Source organism: Phalacrocorax carbo, chromosome 3 (assembly GCF_963921805.1).
Source record: "Phalacrocorax carbo chromosome 3, bPhaCar2.1, whole genome shotgun sequence".
NCBI lineage: Eukaryota > Metazoa > Chordata > Aves > Suliformes > Phalacrocoracidae > Phalacrocorax > Phalacrocorax carbo.
The window spans coordinates 22,829,867-22,853,951 of record NC_087515.1 but is presented as its reverse complement, the minus strand read 5'-3'; the positions used below and the strand labels follow the sequence as shown (position 1 = coordinate 22,853,951).

Here is a 24,085-nt window from a genome sequence, read left to right as displayed (position 1 = left end):
TATCAACTGTTTTCCTTATTTACATGCAAGGTGCTTTCTCCACAGTTCTGGGGCAGATGAGTCTTTACAGAGGCCAGTGAATCCATGCTTATTCAGAGGCTGGGTGACCAAGAATGAATACTCAATGTATAGACAGAGGAGGATCTATCAAATTAGAGGATGCTTTTTGTGAAGATTTGTATGAAACTTGTAGTTGAAGGCTATGATATTACAAGGGAAAAAAACTGAATAAAGGGTTTTATTGGATTCTCTGTCTTCCACCCACACAGCAAAGGAAGTGTGTGTGTATGTGTGTACATAAATAGAAAACTGAAAATAATATGCAGCTGAGCTATGACAGTGACCTGTTTCACCAAAAATTACAGTTAAACACCCAATGAGTTCTGAGAGAGGGTTTTAAGAGGATTACCACCTCAAAAAGATTACAGTAACATTGCTGGATCAATTGTCTGGTTTGAGAGCTACAAGTTGAACTTAGACAAAAGTATACCAATATGTTTTTCACTACCAAACCAGCTGAAGTCATCTGAAACTTTCAAGATTTGCCTATTTTATTATTCATGTAGTTAGTCTTATTGCACAATAAGATAGTTTGACAAATGAAAGTCCAAAAACTGGTACAACTGACACTACAATACTGGTGCACTCTGCTGCATACAGTGAGGCTAAGATTACAGAAAAAATCTGCTTTAAATGCTCCAAGGAGATAAGCCCTTTGTTCTACCATCAGAGGTACAAATATTTTATAATACACCAGCATCTGGAAAAGTTCCATTGCCACCTGATTATGTAAAATGAGTTGTGTATGACAGAAACAGGTTCTCAGCATGTAATAATAATTACATGATTTGCTTTTACTGTTCTGGAAACCAGCCGTGTCCTCCCACTAAGGAATATGGAGCATAGCCCACAAAGTATTTGCCCTGTCCTATCTCTAACATTGTTTAAGTTGGGGAAGGGAAGGAAGGAAAAGCTTAACTTTCTCCAACTGTTCATATGCTCCTGCAAGACAACAAATGCAAAGCTACAACCATATGTTAAAATGATGTCTTTAAGTCTGTTTATATTGATTTCTAGAACACATAAGGCAACCAATTTAAAAACACTTTCTCCAAGAAATTTGATCTGAATAATGAACCCAACACGATCACAGATTTAAAGCAAGTGCAGAGAGATACATGCAGGAGGTCCTTCAGAGAAGCGTCACGAGTCCCATGAGTCGTGGGTTCATTTACTTTTGGTTTCTTGGTTGTGAGGCCATGTACAGTGCTACTAGACAGTAGATAGTCCCGCCTATTGTTAGAGCCATAGTGGTCCGATAAAGCAGCTTATCTGGAACTCCTCGTTTCAGGTGTACTGGTAGTCCATCTGCTTTCTGTGGGAAGTTTAAAAAGAAAACAAACAAAAAAAGAAATGAACACCCATACCAAGGCCATAAGGAACAAGCTACGTCAGGTAAATTAAGAGACTTCCATGAGGGAAACATCCTAACAAACAGGCCATCTACAGTCAAATGTATTATGTTTTTTCATTTAGCAAGACAAATGCAAAGGCAAGTTAATTTTATTAGCCAAAGCTGTTAAGTGCAGGCAGAAAGAATATATCTTGAAATATTTCTGAAGAGGACCTGGATGGGAAAAGTGTCACTAACAAAAGAACATGAAAAGATATGTATAAAAAATTATTCACCGAGTCAGACTGACACATTCCAAATGCAAGTGGCATGTAAGAGAAAAGGGAATATTATATAAAGCACATTCTTTATGTTTTTAAAAAATGCTTAACTGATTTGTCTTATGAAAAGTCCTAGTATGCTTATAAATTGCATAGCTAACAAACTGGCTTTGAAAACTTTACTGTGCTCTTCTTATACTGCATTATAAACACCTTCAGTAATATTCAAATTACTATACACAGAACAGTAATGATCTGCTTTGCTCCTCCAGATCTGCTTTAAGGCATATGCTTTGGTTCCCAGACAGGAAGAGCTTCCAATAGTCAAATAATCAATAAGCAACTTCTGAAGCAAGCGAAAAGACAATGTTACCAGACTTTCAACTTTCTGTATTATTCCCTTATACGAGGCATACACACCTTATACTATACTACAAGTATACAGATTATACTGTACTTGACACTTTATTAACTAGACTTTACAAAATTTTGGTATTGTAGAATGACAGAAGTAGTTAGCCACATTAACATAAGGAAAGATATGTCCCACTCTCCAGCTTTCTTTAAGTTACTCTCAAAGTTGTCGTTACCTGAAAAAGTTTCTGTAGGTCTGGCACCTTGTTTTTACCCAAGAAAGAATCAGTTGCTGGTAAATCTGAAGCAAGTTTAGTTGTTGTCCCACAAGTCAGAGCTGGGGATTCAGTAGAAACTATTGGTTTGAGTCCCTGCATAAAGATTAAAATATCAAGGTATATAACACTTGCAAATGTACCAGTTGTCACATTCGGCAGGCACACTGCCAGTCATTATGAGGATACATTACAAAGAATATTTATCTGGTGACAATGAGCTAAAGACACATTGTTGGCCCACTCCTTTCTCAGCTACAACTCTGGGTCAGGGTTTAGCAAGGACAACAGAAGCCTCCTTTCTGATTGCTTCATGACGTAAATTCATAGCTATCACAAGTTTTTCTGTGCTGGTACTTGGTCCAAACTGCTGCTTGTTTTTCACACATAGTCAGACTATCTAGGGCTCTGAGTAGTAGGATTAGAAGCAGGAAATGCTTGATGCTTGGGTCAAACGGGAGAGATTTCAATAAACTCTTCCTCCTGAATGCTGCAAGCAGTAGCCATAAATAGCTGGGCCTTAAATAACTTGGATGTGTAGTTTGAGGAGGAAAATGAAAGGGGTTAGGACCACTTGCTTCATACAGAAGTAGGAAGAGGTGCTCAAGGGCGCTCCGGAAGCCCTCACACGGTGGCTAGTTTATGTAGGTGAAACTACACCCTGCAATTCACATACTGCTGCAACTTCCCACACCTCAGTGTACTCCCCATGAGCAGCATAACTTAATTTCCTTTCAGTTCAGACAGTGGTACTCTATAAATCTGCCATAATTAAAAACTACATAATCCAGGTCTATGGATAAGATTAAGTCCACAGTCGCAGCAGTCATGAGGTGGCCTCCTTGCCTTTATTATTATAGTTAGATTTAACAGTTACGCCTGGACACATGGCAGTGATGTTTCACGTTGTGGCTCCTGAAACAGCTGTAATATTTTTTTCTACCTTGCTACAGAAATTAAAAGCATTATACAAGTAGGTTAATGCAACAGGTTTTCATTACAAACGAAGCAGTAATTGCTCTCCATGGGTCAAGTTAAGGCTGCACTAAAATTCTGGTTTCTGTTCAAAGGACTAGTTGATGTATTTTGTATTTAAGAGAACTACCTGAACAGTATCTGGAGCTGGAAGCAGACTGGCACTCCTTTTCACTTATGCCTGCCATAGACCAGACATGTTTTTCCATATGTAAATTCTCTAAAATCTCTGCTACAACGGGCACCTTCAACAGAAAGACCATCTTTCTCAACATCCCAAAATAGCCTGTGGAATGGTTATCAGGGCTCCATCCTGAAGACACGTGTCCAGCTTCCTACTTTTCTAGTGCCTGAATGAATATTAGAATCCCTTTGTGACCTTCTTGGTTATGTTTTGAAAGGCAGCAGCCAAAACTGGATTCTCTGACACGTTCAGTAACTAGCGCCTTCCTACTGAACAGGCATACTGTCATGGTTTTAGCTAGGATGTACTCAATTTTCTGCACTGTAGCTGGTATAGTGCTGTGTTTTAGACTTAGTATGACAATAATATTGATAACATACTGATGTTTTAACTGTTGCTAGGTAGTGCCTTGTACTAGTCAAGGACTATTCCAGCCTCCCATGCTCTGCCAGGCGCACAAAAATGCGGGAGGCGAGGGGGCACAGCCAAGATAGCTGATCCAAACTGACCAAAGGGATATTCTATACTGTATAATGTCATGCCCAGTATATTAACTGGGGGAAGCTGGCCGCGGGAAGCAGCGATCACGGCTCAGGGACTTGCAGCGGTGGATGGCGGGTGGTGAGCAGTTGCATCACTTGTTATTTGGGGTTTGGTTTTTTTCCCTCCTCCTGAGGTTTCACCTTTTTCTCTTTCATTAGTTTCCTTTTCATATTATTATTATTGTTTTATTTTAATTATTAAACTGTTCTTATCTCAACCCACGAGTTTTCTTTCTTTGGTCCTTCCAATTCTCTCCCCCATTCCACAGCGGTGGGGGCAATGAGGGCGTCGCTGTGTGGTGTTTAGTTGCTGCTTAGGGCTAAACCATACCACTTGCACGGAAGGAAAGTACTGAATTATTTAAGACTAAGCAATTCTGGTCACACCAGTGAGAAAGAAGCATCTAAGAAACTATTATTAGCCAGGGGAAGTTACTGACTATATATTCAAGGCTAAGTACCAGCTATGCCAAAATACTTGAAGAAAGCAGTTTTGGACCAGTATTTTTGTCTGTAAGAACTTTAAGTACTTTACTAGATTTGTCCTTAAAAGGTTGGTGATTTGTTAGAAAGAACTATAGAACAGATGTTTATGCCGAATATGGAGGTGACCTTTTCTCCAAAATTGTTCTTGCCTTCTTGATTTTTAGTATCACAGCAATGTGAATCTTTCATCTTCCTTTAAGTTTCCGCTTCTGAATCTCACTTTTGCCTTTCTGAGGGCCCAACCTTTGCAGGAGCAGTCTTTGAGATCTCTTCATCACTTACTAGATCATTGCAATTCCTGTTGTTGTGATCATGTCTACTTTATTTCATGAGCTATCTGTAGTGTATAGAAGCTGGAAATACCAAGAATTGGAGTAAGCTGCAAACTACTTCAAACAGTTCCATAACGATACTTCTTTCATCATTCCTAAACTCAGATAGGGGGCTTAAAAATGTGACTAGCAACCCCTACTATTTCCTATTAGTGCTAAAACTGCTCCCTCTACAGGATACCACCTGGATGTGAGACACACTCTACAGATTACTATTAGAACAGTGAAATCAGTCTTGTTAACAACTGTAAGTTATCACATACTTTTTCAGGCTTTAGAAATACATTCCTATTCCGATAGTTACAAGATCCCTGTCTGTTGGAGCAACAGGTGGTTCAAACCTAACTCGTGACTAACTTCATCATGAAATCAAATGAAACCATTTTAGAAAATTAATATAATTATCAGTGTACTGTTGTAATTGACTTCCAAAGCAGCATGACACCAGTTAAGAACATCACATAGCAATTTAAATAAAAATCATAGATAATGGTCACTGGCTTCAGGAAGGAGGAGTACAACAAAAAGCATTCTGCAGGAGACAGACTGTTCAGTTTGCCTACCACAGACACTGAATTAATCAGGGTCCCTCACCCCAACATAAAATTCCACTTGAATTCCATCCATGAGTGAATCTTGTGGTCAGCTCCAACCAAGCTTACCTAACTAGTGTAACTGTGTGGCTGTTCCAACTGGGTACTTGTCTGTGTTCAGTGAGAGAAAGCGGCAAGTGCTTTATCTCATACTCAGCTGCTTGCTAAGCTTAGTGTAGCTGAAGAGAAATCCTCAGCATTACACATACAAATTTCAGCCCAGATGATTTTTTATGCATGTCATTAAGACACCTTAAATGACCCTTAATTGTCACTTATTTAACAGGACTAAAGCTGCAGGTTTATTTCATAACATTAGTGTCCCATTACAGTCAAGATAGTACTGAGGAATTAATGCCGCTACATATTTGACCTATGCTTTGTAAGAAAATGTTTCACATTGGTAATTCCTCTTTTGATACTAAGGTGTTAATCTTCTATTAACATTAACAGGAATTTGTTCCAATTCTTGGACAAAGTACGGCAGGTGTACTTGTGCAGAAGAGTCAACATCAGCTGATTCCATCAGCACACTATAGCAATGACTTTGTCAAATGCTGAATTTCACAATGAAAGGTAGCTAATCCAAAAACAAACACAAAATTCTCTGCTTAGCCCTCTGTAAAGCGTGTTTTTGTGTCAGAGGTCTGAAAGTCTTAGGACCTTCAATCTGTTGGTTGGCCAACATGCTCAAAGTTAGAACAAACTTATGCCTTGCTTGCATGAACTCCCAAGTTGGATCTACATTTTCCTGACAGCACAGAAGAGTTAAAGATTTGAGCACAGTTTAATGGAGCTAGCACCATACTTAAGTTTTTAAATGTTAGGGGGATTGCTCAAACAGATCAGAGAATGAGAAAGTAGAGAAAACTGAGGTAAAGACCAAAATGAAAAGGGGAAACGGGAAAGAAAGGTAAGGTTAGAATTATTATTTCAGCACATGCATTGAAATAACTTTTATGAACTTGCTGAACCTAGACACTTCTAACCTAAATAGCAGGTCCTTCATAGTAGAACGTACCTCACTATAAGAGGTTAAATATATTTACCACTAACACAAGGATGCTTTGACGTAGGATCACTTGAGGCTTTGTTTGTATTGGGATGGCACACTTAAGTGATTTTGTGTACATTTTAAGTATCATCTACAGCACAAAAGGCTAACCATTATAGTTTCTCAATGAACTCCAAGCAATTTGTAACAGCTAAAATCAAAATATCTGTGGTTCATGAGGGTTTGAAATAGCAACAAGCAAAATATGTTTTATCAAGTGAAGATATGGTAGTATGACTAAATTTCTACTAGGATCATGGTCAGCCTTGAAGAATTAGGGAAAAGTTCATATAGTTGTCTTCACCTGATGGCATCTGAAACTGGTCCCACTACTTGTACTTTAAACATAAGCCAAATCTTTGAATTAATAGTTTTTATTGTATTTGTAATGGTTATGGCAGTCATTATCCTCCCAAATATGAGCAGTAGTTTTTAACCTATTTGATTCCTCACCTGCACTAGCTGAGAAGGTTCCCATTTATTCACACAGGCTAAATTGTTCATACTACTTTACGTAACTCTGTTAAAGGCAAAATTAAATCTAAGGAATACTAAGACTGAGATGGAAAGAACAATACAGGTTTCAAACTAAGTTGTTGGTGGGGTTTTTTTGTTAGTATAAGCTGCTAGTTATGTTACTGTCAGCAAAAGAATTTCTGAAATAAGTTTCGAAGGATATTTTGCAAGCCCACAATAAGCTTAAACGTGCATCAGAACGTAACAGGATAGAGTGAACTATTATACTGCCTATTTGACCGAGCAGAATTTGAATCACTGGATGTCTTAATTTTTTCCAGAAACATCAAGATAAACAGAAGCATAAAAAGCAAACCATTTACACGCTGAGCTATGGCTTTATTAAATACAGTAATGAAATCAACAGGAAAAATATTTACTTTGTTTTGGATTTAACATATACTTACTCACATGATTCCTTTCCTGTTTTAATCTCTATTGCAAAAAATTTTCAGACTGATGTGTCTGAATGCATCACCTGGGAGTACAGTCAAACTTAAAAAAAAAAATAAAAACAAACTACCAAAAAGCTGGCCTAAGAACACCATAAAAAGGGATTGAAGAGAACTTTTTAAACTGTAGCCATTCTATTGTGTAGCACATCTGAGTGCCACAGTTGAGGACTGAGCTGTGTGAATGGCGAGCCAGATACAAAAGACAGCGTTTCTTTCATCAATATGAAAAAAACCCACATTTGTAAAGCGAGACAATATTCATAAGACTTATGTGAAATGCTCCTGCTTGGATACAATCTCATCTTCTCAACTATATTCTCTCAAAAATTAAGTTTCAACATTTCAGTGATGACACTGAAATGAAATATAATGCCCGATGATGACCTAAAAAGAAATCATTACCATGTTCTAGAAAAGTGTTTCTATTTCCTGGACATTCTCTTTCCTGCCTTGCAGAGCACTGAAGTAAGATCTATCTAGACTTTTTTTTTTTCCCTATCTGCAATGATACCTATTTGTGGAGCTAGTTTTGCATTGACCCTTTATGAACCAATTTTGATATACAACACTACAGCATTTTAATCTATAAGATGTCAAGATTTCAGAATTTATTATGTCTTTATCTAGTGCTATGATATTCATACATACCTAATATTCATTAACAGACCAGAATGTGGGATACTAGAGAATTCTGCATTCCCTTATCTTGCTTCTGCCTTTTCAATCCCTAAAAAATAAAGATGTACCTAAAATGGGATGACTGTTATAATGTGATGGAGCCTGCTGAACAGAAAGGTAAGCAGTACTGCGCTCCAGAAGCCAGGAGTGTTGTCTTTAGGGTAACTTTATTCCAGGTGGTTATCAGAGCTTTCTGTATTTCTGTGTTGGGGCTTTTCTCTTAGGATCCTAAAAAGGATGCATTACTTGCAGAAAAATAGTTACAATGACCTAGAGGCTAAGACATAATGCTCTAAACTCTACTCTTCCAGAAAGGAGGTACTTTACTGCTTGGGCTTGAAGCCCTTCCAACCCATACCACAATGGTAACCCTAGCCTTTGCTTTCCTCTACGCAAATGAAGTGTGAGTTAATGTTTATTCTGTGAATATAACTTTGTGTAGAAGAGGTAAGAAGTGCCCCAAACACTGAAATAGTGGCAAGAGTGTTTTCTAGCACAGGCACCTGTTGGACATACTCTTAATGAACAGACATTCTTCTAGACTTTAACATATTATTTATTCCACTGTCTTCCCTGTGTCCTGCACCCTTGCTCCCCAATAGCTACCAAGGAAGCCTTCCAAAGAGCGATGGGCAAAGAGGAGGATAAAAAAATCTTATTGTGCCACAAAGTGCCATATCAGGAAGTCACTGGTACCTGAATGTTAACTTAAGATCAGCATTCAGGATGGTTAAGGTAATGATCATTCATGTAACTCAGGATGGAAGGGCCCTCTACAGCTCTTTAGTCCAAACTGCGGTGAGACCAGGTTGCTGTGGGTTTTGCCTGGTCTGGCCTTGAAAGCCTCCAAGGACGGAGACTGCATAACATCCCTAGGGACCCACTCCCCTGCCTGACTGTTCTCACATTGAAAACATCTTTCTTTATGTCCAGTTTGAACCCTTCCTGCTGCAGTTTATGCCTGTCATCTTTTGCCCTCCCACAATGCACCATTGGGCAGAGCCTGGCTCCACTGTCTTGATAACCTGTAGGTGCTGGCTGGACAGGGGGGCTGGCATCTGCCCCCCTCCTCCCAACACCTTCTCTTCTCCAGGCAGAAGCAGCCCCGTTTCCTCACCCCCTCCTCAAAGGGCAAGTGCTCCGTCCCCCTGACCATCTTGGTGACCTCTGCTCAACTTGCTCCAGTTGATTAAGAACATTCTGATACTGGGGGGCCCACAAGGGGATGCAGTACATAGATGTGATCCAGTGAGTGCTGAGTAGAGGGAGATCATCACTTTCCTTCATCTACTGGCTACACACGTGGTGAATCAGCCCAGGATGCTGTTGGCCTCCTTTACAGGTAGGACACCCTGCTGGCTCACAACCAGTTTGCTGTCTGCTAGCACCTCCAGGGTCTCTACCACGGCACTGCTCCCACCAGCCTGTCAGTTCCCAGCTCATATCCCTGCCAGGAGCTCTTCCTTCCCACATGCACAACTTTGTCTTTTTTCCTCATGGAAGTTCATAGTGTTCCTGTCGGCTCGTTCCTCCAGACAGGTCCCTCTGAATGGCAGCTCTACTTCAAATATTTTGGAGCCACTGCCTTAATGGCTTCTGCAAACTTTACAAGAGTGCACTCTGTTGCCTGCTCCAGGTAATTGATAAAGTCCTGCAGTAACCTGCAGTATTCCACTTGTTATGAGCATCTCAGCAGAGTATGACCCATTAACCACTATGCTAAGCCTGATCATATGGTTCTCTTAACCTTTCTAATTGTCCATCTCAACTACAACATCTCAGCTTTGAAATAAATCAAAATTAAAAGGCCTGTAGTTGGTCTGGGCCCCTTGAAACAATTTGAGATTTTACAGAAGCTTAATACAATATTCTTGCTTGCAGAAGATGACTGGATTTTCCAAGTGAAACTTGCATAGTCAAGGATATCCAGGAAAGCAGAACTAGGTTGCTAACAGAATTAGACTACGAAAGAATGAATCAGTTATCTGTGTATCACAACAATACATATTAGTCTACAAGAATGTAGTCTTTGTTACCTTTTATTAATGCATTTATCAGGAAAAAGGTAAACCATAACTTTGATTTCAATTCTGTGTGTACACAGGGGTTTTCAGTTCTTTTTTTTTTTTTTTTCTTTCTTAAAACCTCAAGTCATATCAGATATGTTTGCTCTCTGAAGGCAGTTATTTGGAAGGACAACTTTTTAATAATTATTCCTCTGATCCTTAACCACCAGGCTGGGGGTTTTATTACTACACTGTAAGAACTTAAGTTTTTCAAACTTTATTCAGAAACTTAATGCTGCATAGCAACCATGCTGCATTTGTCCCATGACTACAGATCTTCCTACTGTTACTTGGGAATCTATACTGATGTACAAAAAAAGAAAACAAGGTCTGTGATTTCTTTTCACTAATATGCAACTCCTTAATGTCTTGAAATAGCTGATGTAATCAGGATCCACTCTCCCCTCCCTCAGCTCCCCTCCACTCCTACAGGATTAACCATATACTTTAAAGTATGGACAGCATAAGCCTATTTAATGCGACCTTTAACCTGTATACACTCTGTAAATATGTCAGCATCATACAGAGGAAAAGCTGTTTGTCATTTTGCTTTAAACGAACTTCTGTGGATGTGTGTTGTCTCTAGTAAGAGTTTTAATGCTTTCAGTAATTAGTTTTTCTGCATGCACAGACACAAGCGGGGGACTAGTTGCACTGCTGTCCGCATTTGCTAGCTGCGATTTTAAACCACCACCAGCCACCGTTCTAGCTCAGGGGCAGTCCTACAGGATGAGAGCGCGTTAACTTCTTGCAGTAACGCCCGACACATCCCAAAGCGGGACCAGGAGGTGCGCTGTGGAACCAGGCGTCTCGCCTTGCCCGAGGTGACACGACAGGTCAGCGTCGCCCGCGTGCGCACCGGGGGTGGGGCGCGGAAGATCCCTTCCCCAGAGAGAGAAGCGCCAGCAGGCCCCGAAGGCCCTGCCGGGAAGGCCCGGGCCGGCAGGTCAGGCGGCAACCGCCGCAGCAGTAGCCGAGTGCTCTCCGCCCGGGAGCGCGCACTCGCTCGGCAACTCCAGGTCCCCGCCGCCACCGAACGGGACTCGGCCCAAGCCCCGCCGCGGGCTTCCCCCGGCGGCCAGAGCCCCCGAGCCCCGCCGGGGTCGGCGGGCGAGGAAGAGGACGGCGAAGGTCACGGCCGCGGGGACGTCCGAGGGGTGGGGGCGACGGCCCGGTTACCTGGGGGTTGTAGGCGGCGGAGGCCGCAGCCCCGACCAGCCGCTGCGTGAAGCCGTTGAACTTGTAGTACATGGTGGGGGCCACCGGCACGCGCTGCCCACCGGCTGCGGCGCCTGGCGCGGGAGGACCCCAACCGGCTCTTTGCCACGCCCTAACGCGCAAGGGCCCGCCGGCTCGCGGAACCCCGGCCACGAGCGCCTGGGGGGCGATGAGGACGGGAAGCCGCCAAGGGAACGGGGTAGCAAAAAAATCCCGGCGAAATACATAAGTCGTTGCTAAAGCAGCGGGAGCGCCTCTCTCCCTCAAACGCCTACCGCTCTCAAAGTAACGCTGGCAGTCATTTTCAATCAGGCAACGAGCCGGGCCCCTAAGAGGGGGGCCGAGCTGTAGTGCGCGTGCGGAGCACTGCCCGCCGAAGGGAAACGGTCGCGGGATGCGGGCTTGCGGCGGGGGGTGGAGTGGGTCGAGGGGCAGGGCTGGCACCAGCCAATCAGCGAGAGCGGAAGTTGAGGCCCCGCCCCCAGAGGGAGGGAGGAGTGCGAGGGGAGGGGCCGCGGCGGTGCGGGAGGAGGGCGCGCGCGGGTGGAATCCGCCCCCGCCTCGGGCCGCCGCGGAGGTGCCGCCGGGGGCGTAGGGTGTCCAGGGCTTGGTGGCGGCTGGCTCTGAAGTGTTTGTTCTCAGATGGGGGCTGAGGAAGGACAGCGGCGGTTTTGTCTGCTGCAGCTTACTCTCTGTGCCTCCCCTCTATCCAGTGATTCTCTTCTCTCCTGCTGTCTCTCGAGAACATCTGAAATCTCTATTTCATAAGACTTTCATTAAATGAAATCAGCATTATGAGCTAGGGGAAGATGATATGATGCTGCTGCTGGTGTGAATTTCATCTTCCTGAGCAGCCTAGCAGCCCGAAGGCTGAAGGTACAACACCGTAGGGTTTAGCTCCAGGGCCTGTGGGTGTTGAGTGGTGATTTGGCTCTGTATGTGCCTTGGGTCACGGACAGGTGCCAACTGAGGTATTCTTGTAAAGCTGTTAATAATCCTGCTGTTATCAGAGTCTGACAGTGCAAATTCATAATGTGAGTTCACCCTATGAATTGCCTACTGTTGGTTCAGACTAAACTTATGGAGGCCTTAGTAAAAAAAGGATCATTTGTTGGTAATGTTTAATCATTGACCTGCACCAGTTAAAGTATTGCCTATTAGGAGTGCCACATACAGTTTTGCAGATATGCTTCCTATAAAAAATATCTGTGGTCATGCGCTAAGTGAAAACTTAAAATATGCTCTGCTTGTAAACTGGGGGAAGATCTAATCATCAGAGATGTTTTAGAAGGTAAAACACCCATATAAAAATATCAATGATGTGATTTCTTTACCAGCCCGTGTAATGCCTTTACTTAGTTTTTAGAATTGGAGTTTGGTGGCAGCAAAAGGGAGCCTTGCGCCTTCTTGGATTTATCCCCTTCTGAACAGGCATGTCCTATACAGCATAACCACTGCTCAGTAACGAGGAAAGCCCCTCTGAGCCCTGTGTGTCCATTTATTTGTGAGAGCAGGGCTATGAACCAGAAGCGTAGGTCCTTGCTGCACCAGCTCTTATCTGTGCCTGTTGCCCTGGAGGCAGGATTTCTTCTTGATGAGACTTCAGTTCCACAAACCGTGTCTCTGCTGTCCTCTCATAGAGAGAACCAGCTGGATGCTCCATACGTGATACCCTGAGTTGATGTTCTGATCCTGTGCTAGGAACATTAACTGGAGAGGCTATGTTATTTGCTCAGTAAGTAGGAAATTTATGGAAATATTTTGTAAATGTTACAGGAAGAATTGTGAAATCCCTGTAGCTTTCAAGACTAGGCAGGATTAATGAACTGGAACATGTGCTGCATAATTTATGGTAAAAAAGAATTTGCTGATCAGGATTCTACTTATTTTTGAGAAAACTAAACTAGACGTTATGTTTGATCACAAATCTGCCTGTAATGGAGCAGAAGACCCTGAAGATGGTGTATGCATATTCTTTTAGAGTGGAATGCTGTGAATCATGGCTAGGTGATTCTGTGATTCTGTTTGTGTGGTAAGAGTCTAGACCTATTGAATGCATGGGATCTGGCTTGTATTATAACTACTCTGGAACCTTCCCTGGGTATATCTGTCTGCAGATGCACTATAGTTCCTCCTGTCCAGCTATTTCATCATTTGCCATAAAAAAATAGGTGTGCCTGGTAAGCTCACTTACTAAGGCTGTTTTATATCTTGCTCTTCTACCTTTCTTTCCAATATTGATACATGCTATAATCCCAGAGGAGCACAGGTTTTGTGGCAGGTCACAGATGGATATAATGCCATTGTATAACTAGTTCTTGCTGCACTGATGCTTTTGAGTCAAGTTCTTTAAAAGTCATTCAATATTGACTGACAGCTGCAGAAAGGAAAGGTGCATGTCCTGGAGCTCCAAGGAGGCTGTGAAAAATGTACAAATTTATCCCCTTTTTCAGTTAATCAGTTTAAGTCATGATGCTTAAAAGTAAGCTCTGAAACTTTGCTGCTGCAAGCTGTTGAAACAAAACCTAGGTGCTGTCTCTCTTGTTTTAGCTCACAAAATTGAAGATGGGGGAATTGTTTACCTTGCAAGAGACGCATGGAGGATGACGTGAATAAAATTAGTTACAAATGAAGGTTCTGCTGTTGTTCTTGTAATGCATGAGCATGGGAACATTCCATGAAAAGGAAAGTAAAATCAGAATAGCATAAAGTCTTTCCTTTAAAGGAAGAAACTTGGTTTTGCCTTTGGCTTTTGGTCCATCTTTTGCTCCAGTCTCCAGACTTTTGCCAAGACTGCTTTGCTTATCAGACTTTCTGACACAGTGGATAATTAGACTGTAAAACTTACTGCCATAGGAAGTAACTGGGGCAAAATGAGGCCGCCCACCCTAGCAAAGTTCAAAGAAAGAGTGGGCATCTTTGTGGACCATGAAACAATGTACAGTTAATGTAAACAAAGCATCCCGGAATGAAAATACTTTCTGCATTGGACTCTAACTAGACACTGAGACGAATAATTCATGGGGACTGGGAGGTCTACATCTGGTCAGTTAGGGATTTTATGTCTTCATCTGCAGTGTGGTACTGGCAGAAGTTAAAGATAATACTATCCTACAGGCTACACTGTAGTTTATTCCATTTTTTCCAGATTTTTAAGGTAACTGATTTGATACATGCAAGTTTGTTTGTCATGGCTCGTTCCTGGAATAGCACTAAGATTATGCTTCAAGAGGAGCACATTTTTCTGGGAGTGAATGAAAGAAGCAGATTACCTTGAGTTTATTCTGCTTTTTTGTTGTTGTTGTGATTTTTGTGTATTTATTTTCTTTTTGAGGATAAAATAAATAAAAAACAAGACCTTATTCTGTTGCTCAATGAACGAAACCTTCATATGCTGTTCATTATTTCAGCACAGATGTCTGTAACCCAAATTCTGTGAATCTGCCCATGCAGCTCTGTTCTTGAATTACTGAGAACAACTATGTGGGTGGATTTAGAACATGAAATTGCCGTGTGCGCTTATGTTTTGTTTATGCAGTACTCATTTTTAAGAGTACTAGATTGGATCTGCTTAATATTTGTTTTGTGTGTGTGTGTATACATAACATATACAAATCCTCAAACTAGATGATCACCAAGCATAAGCTCTATTAATGCAAGAGACTGTGACACTGTAAATGTCTTCCATTTGAATCATGTTATCAACTGAAAGAAATAAATTAAGTCTATGCACAGAATAAGGCGGTAGTTACTTCTAAAACCTGTTCCTGAATTTATTGGTGCTTTATTGCCCATATGTACTGAATACAGCACAGATGACTCTTGGAAATAGACTACTATTGTCAAATAAGAGATTTCATTTTGATAGACTTAACAAGAATGAAAATTAACAATAGTTTTTAATTTGGAAACTTTTCGTAGAGTTACAATATTAATATAAATTTAACTGAAGTTTTTACTGTGTCTCTCTCTCATAACAAAATCCTTTCTTTTTTTCTGAGGGAGATAGGATTAAAGAAGCAGCCATTTATATCTTCTCTGTGAATTTAGAAATAATTTCATAGATCACTTCTGTTTCATGGGCACTTTGTCTTGACATAAGGCTTCTACAGGTGAAATACCTGAAAGCAATAGTCACTTAATAGCAATAGCAATTTTGGTAATAAGGGCATTGTGTTGACTGCAGTATAATCGGGATCAGGAATCTTTTTAAAGGTGCTGAATTTTATTTGGGGGTATCTACCTCTTGTTACACACGTATAGTATTCTTTCCAGGTTCTCAGGCAGAACTTGTCTCAGAAAGTAAAATAAGGAACTGAAAACTTTATGATATTGTAAGGCCTAATGATTGAATAATGCTTCTGGAGCAATAAGTTATGCTTTCTATAGACCCTTTCTCTGCAGTTATGTGTTACCTGTATGAAAGCAGAATGAAAATTGTGAAAGCAATGGTTTATTCCAGGTTAGCAATGAAGCATTCTTTTATCCTCCAGTCCCCAGATGTGAAAAGCATTATATGAACCTACAGTAAATATTGCTTTCGTTACTTTTCAGCTTTGTTGTCTTTGCTTTTTTCCCCTTTATTTTGAGGGTTGCAGAAGCAAAGGTAAATTTTTCATCTGATTGAGACATCAGTGTTTGCTCTCAGTAAAATAATAATTACCTAAAAGCCCTGCTCAGTCTACTTTTGAGAAAGTAATCTTGAAATCCCCAGCCCTTATCTCTACGGCTTGTAACACTTCCCACTTTTGAAGTGCTGTACTAGAAGGTTGGATACTTTGCCTCTTGCTGCTGACTTTGATATGGACAACCATAGCTCGAAGTTTCTGTCTGCATGCTTTCTGCTGCAACATATTTTTCCCTTTACAGCCAGAAGGGAAATCTCATGCTGGCAGTACTTTATTCTTCCTGAACTTTTCCTTCAAACATTATACAGGTAGTGAAATAGCTTCCTAAATAAAGTGGGCAGTATCTCTGGACATCAAGAGGTAAAATGTATCTGCAAGGTTTTCTGTTTTCACACGGCTGCCACAGTCTTCCATCACGGCTTCCTTCGCCCTCCCTAGGCTATGAGTGTTTCTCTATCCAACAGTCAACAGCCCACAGCAAGAGTTTATTTTTTCTCAGATATGTTGTAGATACTGGGAGGATGATGCACTGTCCTTGTATTTCATTTCTTCTTTCAGCCTTTTCGTATACAAATCCACAGACTGAAGTCCAGACAGCCACATCCTTAGTGCAGTATTGTAACAAACTTCCCTGCATAAGGCAAGATTTATAGACAAAACAACCAAAACAAAACCCAGCCCTCTGCACTTGTGTTAGAGGAAATGTTCTGCACATTTGTATAGTATGAAGCAGATAGTAGGGTATCATGATGGGCTGAGGGAAGATCCCATGCACTGTTTCTCAGTATTAACAACTAAAATCCAGTTGTTTTGGAAATGCACAGGGCAATTTATGCCAGGTGGCTTGGCCTGAATACATAAATCTGTTGCTTTTTTGGTCCAGTGCCCACTTATTAGTCATTCATACTTAATTTTAGTTATTATCAGTCACATTTCAGAACATTCTATACAGCTATGTTTGGGCTTAATCCGCCCTTTCCCAGGAGTGACATTGCTCTGTATCTGCTTTAACAGTTCCTTGGAGAAGGCAATAATCAATGAACATGCAGGGTTGCCAACACCAGCTGTTCAAAAATCATAAGCTTTGGTTTAAAAATTTGTCAGTTTATTAATGTTTTAGCACGTGATCATGTTCTACCACTTCTCTCTCGCGCCTCAGGATCTAAGGAACATGAATAGAGAAAAGCCTCATTTCACATGATGAGTTTTTGTGATGACTATCATAAGTAATAAATTTCAAAAGTTGGCAACTTCAGGATTGTAATTTCCTGATGAAGATATAAACTGGTTGTTAGAGCTCCACCCTCAACGCAGTGCAAAATGACCTATAGGTAAATACTGAGACACTTCTGTTTGGTAGAGTGCATTGAATCCATGCTATTCCAGACAAAGAAACAAGAATAACAGCAATTCTTCCACCAGAGGATGACTGTTTACTAATAACTCTTACGGTGGTGCTATCAAGTAGCAGTACTTTACATCTAAGCATCCTTTTGAGAGCACTAGAAGTGTCTTATAAAGTCTTTTGGTTGTGTTTTAGCTAAGGATATGTCTAGGATGCGAAGCCAAAGAGTTACCTGCCAGTTTGCCCCTGGACACAGTTTTCTACAGGAAGGAAACTACTGTGGCCTTTGGCTGAGTCTCTAGACTGAGTGAATAGGAAGCCAGGACCATACAGTGCACTGTGGCCACTCAGTCAAGATGTAATCAAAGAAAAGCCTGGACCTGCAACTCCAGTGAAATGTCTGCAGTTCTGTGCATCCACAGAGGTTGAAAGCCACAGATCTTCACTATGTTACAGAGGAGAAACTGAAATATAAGGAGCAAAAAGAGAACTTTCCTCCAGATGTACTCAACTGGGAAGCTTTTAATCAGAAATAGGCTTTTAAAGTGAACATCCAAGTTATACCTGTGCTTTGCTTTGTATCACTGAGCAGGCTTGATGCTCACAGGTGGGATATCTTTTTGGATGAAGCTGGACTTCCTGGTCAACTGTAAGATGCACTTATGGAACACATCTAATGTGCTCCATTTGCTAATGAGTGTTCAGACAAAGGACGAGACTAGAATTAGTCTGAAGTAACTCCCCCTGAAATATGTATGGTGTGGGTGTCAGGTCCTCAGCATCATCTCTTTCATTCTGCTTCTCTTGCCTCCACTGCTTCCCATGGTGGGCACAACCTGGTAAACTGGGGAAGATGGGATGTGAGGATGGATTTTCTAGATTCTAATGCCTGCTTAGAATCCCATTCACAGCTACTAACTCTAAGCCCTTCTTTCAAGTACTGCCATGGGATAAAGCCATTCAGATCTGGCAGAACTATCAACGTACTCAGGCAGAAGGTCTAGCTTTGCCCAGATTATATGTCAGCAGGCTGTACTCTAAGGGGTTTCTAGTTGACTAATTTTTTTTTTAAAAAAAAGCATACTTAAATTTAGTAATACTAATGTCAACTGTCTGGTTACTAGAGAAATCCTTCCCATAGAAAATATTCTTGTTTTATGAATCATTTAGCACATCAGAGGTAACATAATAAAAATAGATTGCCTCCATGAGATCAGTGTCTCCTGCATGGAAAATAATGAATAGTTTTGACTACATTTATTTTTTGAGGACTGTATTCTGCCAGCAGCAGGAACCATCACCCTGTGATACCTTTACAACTGACAGTCTGCTAATTATCTTTCCTGCAGCATCCTATAGTCTCACTGACATTCTATAAGCATGTAACTATTACAGTTTAGTATCTTTATATGGTAGTGTAACTCAAATCTGTCTCAGGAAGTCTTGCAGGTTTTTTGATGTATTTCCCCTTTGTCTTACCTCATTATAAATGATGGATTTTGTTTGTTTGTTTTCTTTTAAAATATTCTGTCAGCTGTTGTATACCTGTCTGTGCTTTCTTACTGCCATCAGAATAGGGACACTGTAAAACTAGGAGTACAGGCAGATGAAAGAACTACTTACTTTCTTATCACAGCGTTTCTTTCTATAGGAGAAAGAAGTTTAGAAGATTAGGTAACAGTGTGGGGGAACACTGATAAAGTCCGGAGTGAGGGGAAGAGGGAAGCTCAGTAGCAGCTCTGCAGAAAAGAGGACTGAAGTGTGTTGGAGTGAGTAGAGTAACAGCAGGCAAAGCTGAAAGGAACTGTTCCTGAGCCAAGTCCTTGCACACATTAAAGGATTGGATAGTTGTAGAAATAGGGAGCCCTCCAAGTAAGTGCTGCCTGCAACATCTGCCTCTGCATTGTGAGGGAACTTTTCTTTGGCAGAGCTTACACAGCCTTACAGAGCCTATAGTTAGGTTAGGGTTCTTTGTACTACACTTTGCATCTCTATTTATAGTTTTCTCCCAAGCAAGAGATTACCTGTGTGAGTGCAGGTGTGTGACGTGGATGGAAGCAGTGTGATTCAGTTGCTGACCACACTTAATATCTGAGTAAAAATTGTTGTTGAAAACGTGTCTTTTGACATCATCTTCCCTTCTAAAGGTTTTTCACAGTAAATTTTGCTGACTGTATCTGGCTCCGTTGTCTTGCGTAGCTTCTGTGATGCCAGTTGCTAATGGAGAGTTTCATTTGGCTCAATATATAGGATCCTGGGCTTTTTTAATGGGAAAATCTGAGTTCTGTTTTCCCAGGCAGTATCAGAGCTTGCAGTACCATTGGTGGTGCAGGCATGTTCATTTAAGAGTGCTATATCCTATTTTGCAGCCTGAGGGAACTGAAAAGGGGTGGTGAGGAGGTGTGGAAAGTGAGATTTGGCACCATGGTTTTACTTGCTTTTTATTTTGCATACTCTTGATTGTTTCCCCTCCCCAGTGTAGTTCTCTTTTTAGATTTTGCAGTGTGGAGCTGATGTGATTTTGGTTCCCTGAAGGACTCCCCTTCTCCTTTAGATTACAGTATTTGTTGCTCATTTGTTGTTCAGAGGCAGAATGGAAACTTACTTCTATGCATCCTCAGAATTGCTGGAGGCACTGCTTTGACCCCATTAAATTGCTTGTCCCAGATCCAGTTGCCACCAAACAGACGGTATCAGATTACTGTAATTTGAACCTACACACTCAAGCTTCTTAGCACTGGCTAAACACTGGCCTTATAGTGTAGAGACTACACTAAAATAACGGAACCAAATTACTCCAAGTTCTTTCTTTGCTTTCACTAGGTTATTGAATTATAGCATCACGTTTGTAGTGCTTCAGGGAGAAATTAATTAGGAGTGAGATCTACACACTTGCCTTAGAGGAGAGTTTTAAGGGAAGAGACAAGGGAAACATTCTCCAAATGCTATTAAAAATATTTTACTTAAGGTCCCACATATTTTCAATGTAATCTAAGAGCTGACTTTCATTCACACATAAATCAATTTGAATTTTGGAACAATACCTACGTGTGTTCCCTTTTGTTCCTTTTGGGTGGTTGCAGCCTTAAAGCTTAAAAAAAAAATTCTTAAAGCAGGTTACCAAAAACAACAAAAAAAGAAATAATAAAATATGATTTGCACATTTGATAGGAGGAAATAAAAGACCTAGTAGAGAGTTTATGGATTATTTATGACTACTGGTAAATAACGGCAGGTTTCTACAATGGACTTAACCAATTTTCCCGCTGAACTGTAACATTCAAGCTGAACATCTTTTGATTCAGGAGATCTGTATCTCTCCTTGGAGCAGTGAAAATGCCTAATCAAATAGTGTAGTGCTTATCTTCTTGCTGTAGTGTCCAAGACAATTTATGGTGCTTTAGCTGAGCTTTTGTTTCATACTCTTTTTAATAGCAAAGTAGTAAGTATTGCTTGTAGATTATCCTGCTTTAAAATAGTAGGAGAAAATGGATAAAGATGTTGGTTGGGAGCCCAAGTCATAGAGCTGAACACAGCAGCATTTGCTGCGTATGTGATTGTTAGCCTTAGAGCGTGAGGAGTTGGCTGACACAGTGCTGACGACAACTTTAGCCTGTGTAAGCAGCAAAAAGTTGTGTTTAGTGTACCCTACCCGCTATCATGATTAAAGGCTAGGGTAGGGAACCCTCCATGCTGAGATGGCACACTTTCAAGGAATTTTCCAGTGGTCATCTGTTAAAGGAAAGGATGTGACTCTTGAGGAGATTTTTAGTCAAAGCCCTCCGTTTTCCTTTTTGTGTGTTTTGAGTTGTAGCCTGCAGAATCCAGTCCCTGGATCCCCTTAGTGTGGATGCTTTATGCTTTGTGGTAGTCATTAGTGCTCAACAGAAACAAGTGACTGCTGAGTGACATGAGACAGTGCCAGATTCTCTTTTATTCTCCCAATCTGAGAGACTGTGTCTGCAAGCAGACACATTCAGAAAACATTTAGAGGGAAGTAGTAAACCAGAAATGTTGTCGATACAAGTTGTTGTCACAGTGTGTAGCCCAAAGAAATGGTTGAAAGCTTTTCTTTTTAGCAAAATTGGCAGGTATCAGTTGGGTTACACTTACCAGGGATGAGTGGACTGAGGAACTGCTTTTTAGCACACGTCCTCGAGAGGCAGGGTGCTCAATTTATATAAGCATGTACCTATAGAAACGACAGTAGGACAGAAAAGAATGGGCAGGATGGGATGGCAGACAGTGGGCTGGCACTGCAATTTCAGAAATATTCGGTACCAACGCAGAAGCCTGCCAGTGAGGCTAGTGACGGAAAGAAAATGGGGCAGCTAGGAAAGGGTAAAAAACAGGGGAAAGGAGTTGTATGGAAAAAGTGTGGTAAAAGAAAAAAAGCAGGGATGTGTTTTCAGGGAGTGTATGGCAGGGCAGCAGCAGTGATGGGGAAGAGGGCTGAAAAGCACAGCGAAGTCCTATTGTGTTTAGTGTCTGAGAGTTATCTGCATTGCATGTTCTTAGTTTTTGGTGAGTCACTTAGAAGGGACTTCATTATTATCTCAGAGCCTTTTGCATGGTTGCATTTAGTATTTTTAACCTCTTCCTATCTCTCTACCCCATTTCCTTTTTTTATTAATTAGTCTTCCACCTGCTCTCTGCAATGTTCTTTCAGTTCGCATGACAATCCTGGACTCTAAGTAGGGATAAACCCACAGAGCAGGGAACATAAAAGTAGTAATTCCTCTTGTGGATATTAAACTGGGATCTTTAATACTAGAGTGAAAGCCTACCAGTTTCTGAGGCTGTTAGTTGCTTCTAGCATTACTTTATTATACGCTGGTGGAAGTGGACCAGCCAGTGGAAATGTACTGTCCAAGATTTGCCAGTTTGCTTTACAGTTTTGTGCTGGTTCTGGCTGGGATAGTTAATTTTCTCCATAGTAGCTACTATGGGGCTACGTTTTGCAATTGTGCTAAAAACAGTGTTGATAGTGTGGATATGTTTTATTTGTTGCTAAGTAGTGCTTACACTAGTCAAGGACTTTTCCAGCTTCCTGTGCTCTGCCGGGTGCACAACAAGCTGGGAGCGGGCACAGCTGGGACAGCTGACCCAAACTGACCAAAGGGTGCTCAGCATATAAAGCTGGGGGAAAAGAAGGAGGGGGGGATGTTTGGAGTGCTGGTGCTTGCCTTCCCAAGTACTTGTTATGCATGATGGAGCCCTGCTTTCCTGGAGATGGCTGAACACCTGCCTGCTGATGGGAAGCAGTGAATTAATTCCTTCTTTTGCTTTGCTTGCCATGCATGGCTTTTGCTTTACCTGTTAGTCTTTATCTCAACCCATGAGTTTTCTCACTTTTACCCTTCTGATTCTCTCCCACATCCCACCACAGGGGAGTGAATGAGCAGCTGTGTGGACCTTATTTGCCGGCTGGGGTTAAACCACAACAAGTTTCTTGGTAGAAACAGCAATTTAAAGTAATCAACCAAAAAAGTAAAGAAGTACAAATCTGTAACTTCAACATCCCATTGGCAATTCAGCTGTCAGGTCCACTCATGTAGGCATGCCTGAATGGCCCAAGGCAGATATGTGATCTTTACTGCAGAGCTGTGAGTGGATTTCAATGGGCTGCAGGATGCGAGGTGTCAGGATAAGACTGTAGATGAAGGGTGGGATGTGGATGATTTAGCCTATTTTATATTGCTTTGTAAAAGCTTTGCTTTGCATGACTGTTTCTTCCCATTATATATGACATTTATTGTGGGGGAGGAGAGAGCTTCTTATCCTACACTGAGACAGAGGAATGTATGGATATTTATTCTCAGCTATCTAATCTGGAGTTGAACCGCATTTCAGATGTGAATAGGACAGTCTCTATGAAGAGAAGGCAAAGGTAACAGCAGCCTCAGTCCCTGGATGTTAATGTTTAACCTTAATGCTCCTTGAGTGAGGATCAGGTGAAAGGAGAAAGAAAAGGGTCTAAGAAAACAAGATAGAGATGCTGGAGTCTCTATAAAGAGGGAAGCAGATGAGTTTCATGGTTCCTGGTCTTGTGTTGAGAGTAACCTGGCATTTACTTCCATAACCCAGATGGCAAATAGATTTTCTAGAACAAAGCAAAATTCATCTTAGCTAGCTTTTATTCACTGCTGATTGCCTGGTTCCCTTGAAGAAGATTTTTCTCTTCAGACATATCTGGTTTTTAAGCCTTTTGAGTCAATGGAGACCAAAAAACCTGCTGTGACCTATAGGCTTAGTTTGTATCAAAAGACCCAACATGTATGGCCTAAAGACACTGCACCCAAAGGCAGGGATACTCAAGGAATCCATATAAATTTGAGGGCTATAAGCAAGAATCTCTTGCTGAAATCCACACTTATAGATTTGTATTTATTTTTCACTGAAGCAATTTTGTTACTGATGTTTTTCTTTTCAGTGGGCCGCTGCATGACTATACATAGTGAACACAGTTGGGATTGTTTTTCTCCATTACTGTTATGTGCTATCTATGTAATAGCATCCTTATATAGCATGAAGGATTCAAGATGCTATTCTAATAAATGGCCCAAATTTTACTTATTCATAGCATCCCATCAAATGACATCAAGTTCAAATATTAAACCCTAACAACAAAAGTCATGGTTTGAGGCTGTGCTGCCTTGGCACAGCCGGTGCAGCTGATAAGGCCTTTAGCAATGTAGAAAAGACTGTCT

General features: G+C 41.2%; 1 protein-coding gene across 3 annotated transcripts; it reads right to left on the bottom strand.

Annotated features, from left to right (window-relative positions):
- Positions 1–527: 527 nt before the first annotated feature.
- Positions 528–11,745, bottom strand: LOC104040710 (cytochrome c oxidase subunit 7A-related protein, mitochondrial). Of its 3 annotated transcripts, none has more exons than XM_064446127.1 (3): positions 11,678–11,745; positions 2,265–2,399; positions 528–1,375 (listed from the first exon to the last, which is right to left on the bottom strand). In XM_064446127.1, the coding sequence occupies exons 1-3, from the start codon at positions 11,702–11,704 to the stop codon at positions 1,232–1,234; spliced, it is 306 nt and encodes a 101-aa protein (XP_064302197.1). In that variant the 5' UTR covers positions 11,705–11,745; the 3' UTR covers positions 528–1,231. The 3 variants fall into 3 exon arrangements, with proteins under 3 accessions (XP_064302197.1, XP_064302196.1, XP_064302198.1); XM_064446126.1 differs by lacking the exon at positions 11,678–11,745 and adding an exon at positions 11,364–11,639; XM_064446128.1 differs by lacking the exons at positions 2,265–2,399; positions 11,678–11,745 and adding an exon at positions 11,364–11,646.
- Positions 11,746–24,085: the final 12,340 nt, after the last annotated feature.

Coding starts and splice junctions, on each gene's coding strand:
- LOC104040710 (XM_064446126.1), bottom strand. CDS start 11,435: ATGTACTACAAGTTCAACGGCTTCACGCAGCGGCTGGTCGGGGCTGCG. Junction 2,400..11,363: donor CCGCCGCCTACAACCCCCAG/GTAACCGGGCCG, acceptor ATCTTTATGCAG/GGACTCAAACCAATAGTTTC. Junction 1,376..2,264: donor ACCTACAGAAACTTTTTCAG/GTAACGACAACT, acceptor AACTTCCCACAG/AAAGCAGATGGACTACCAGT.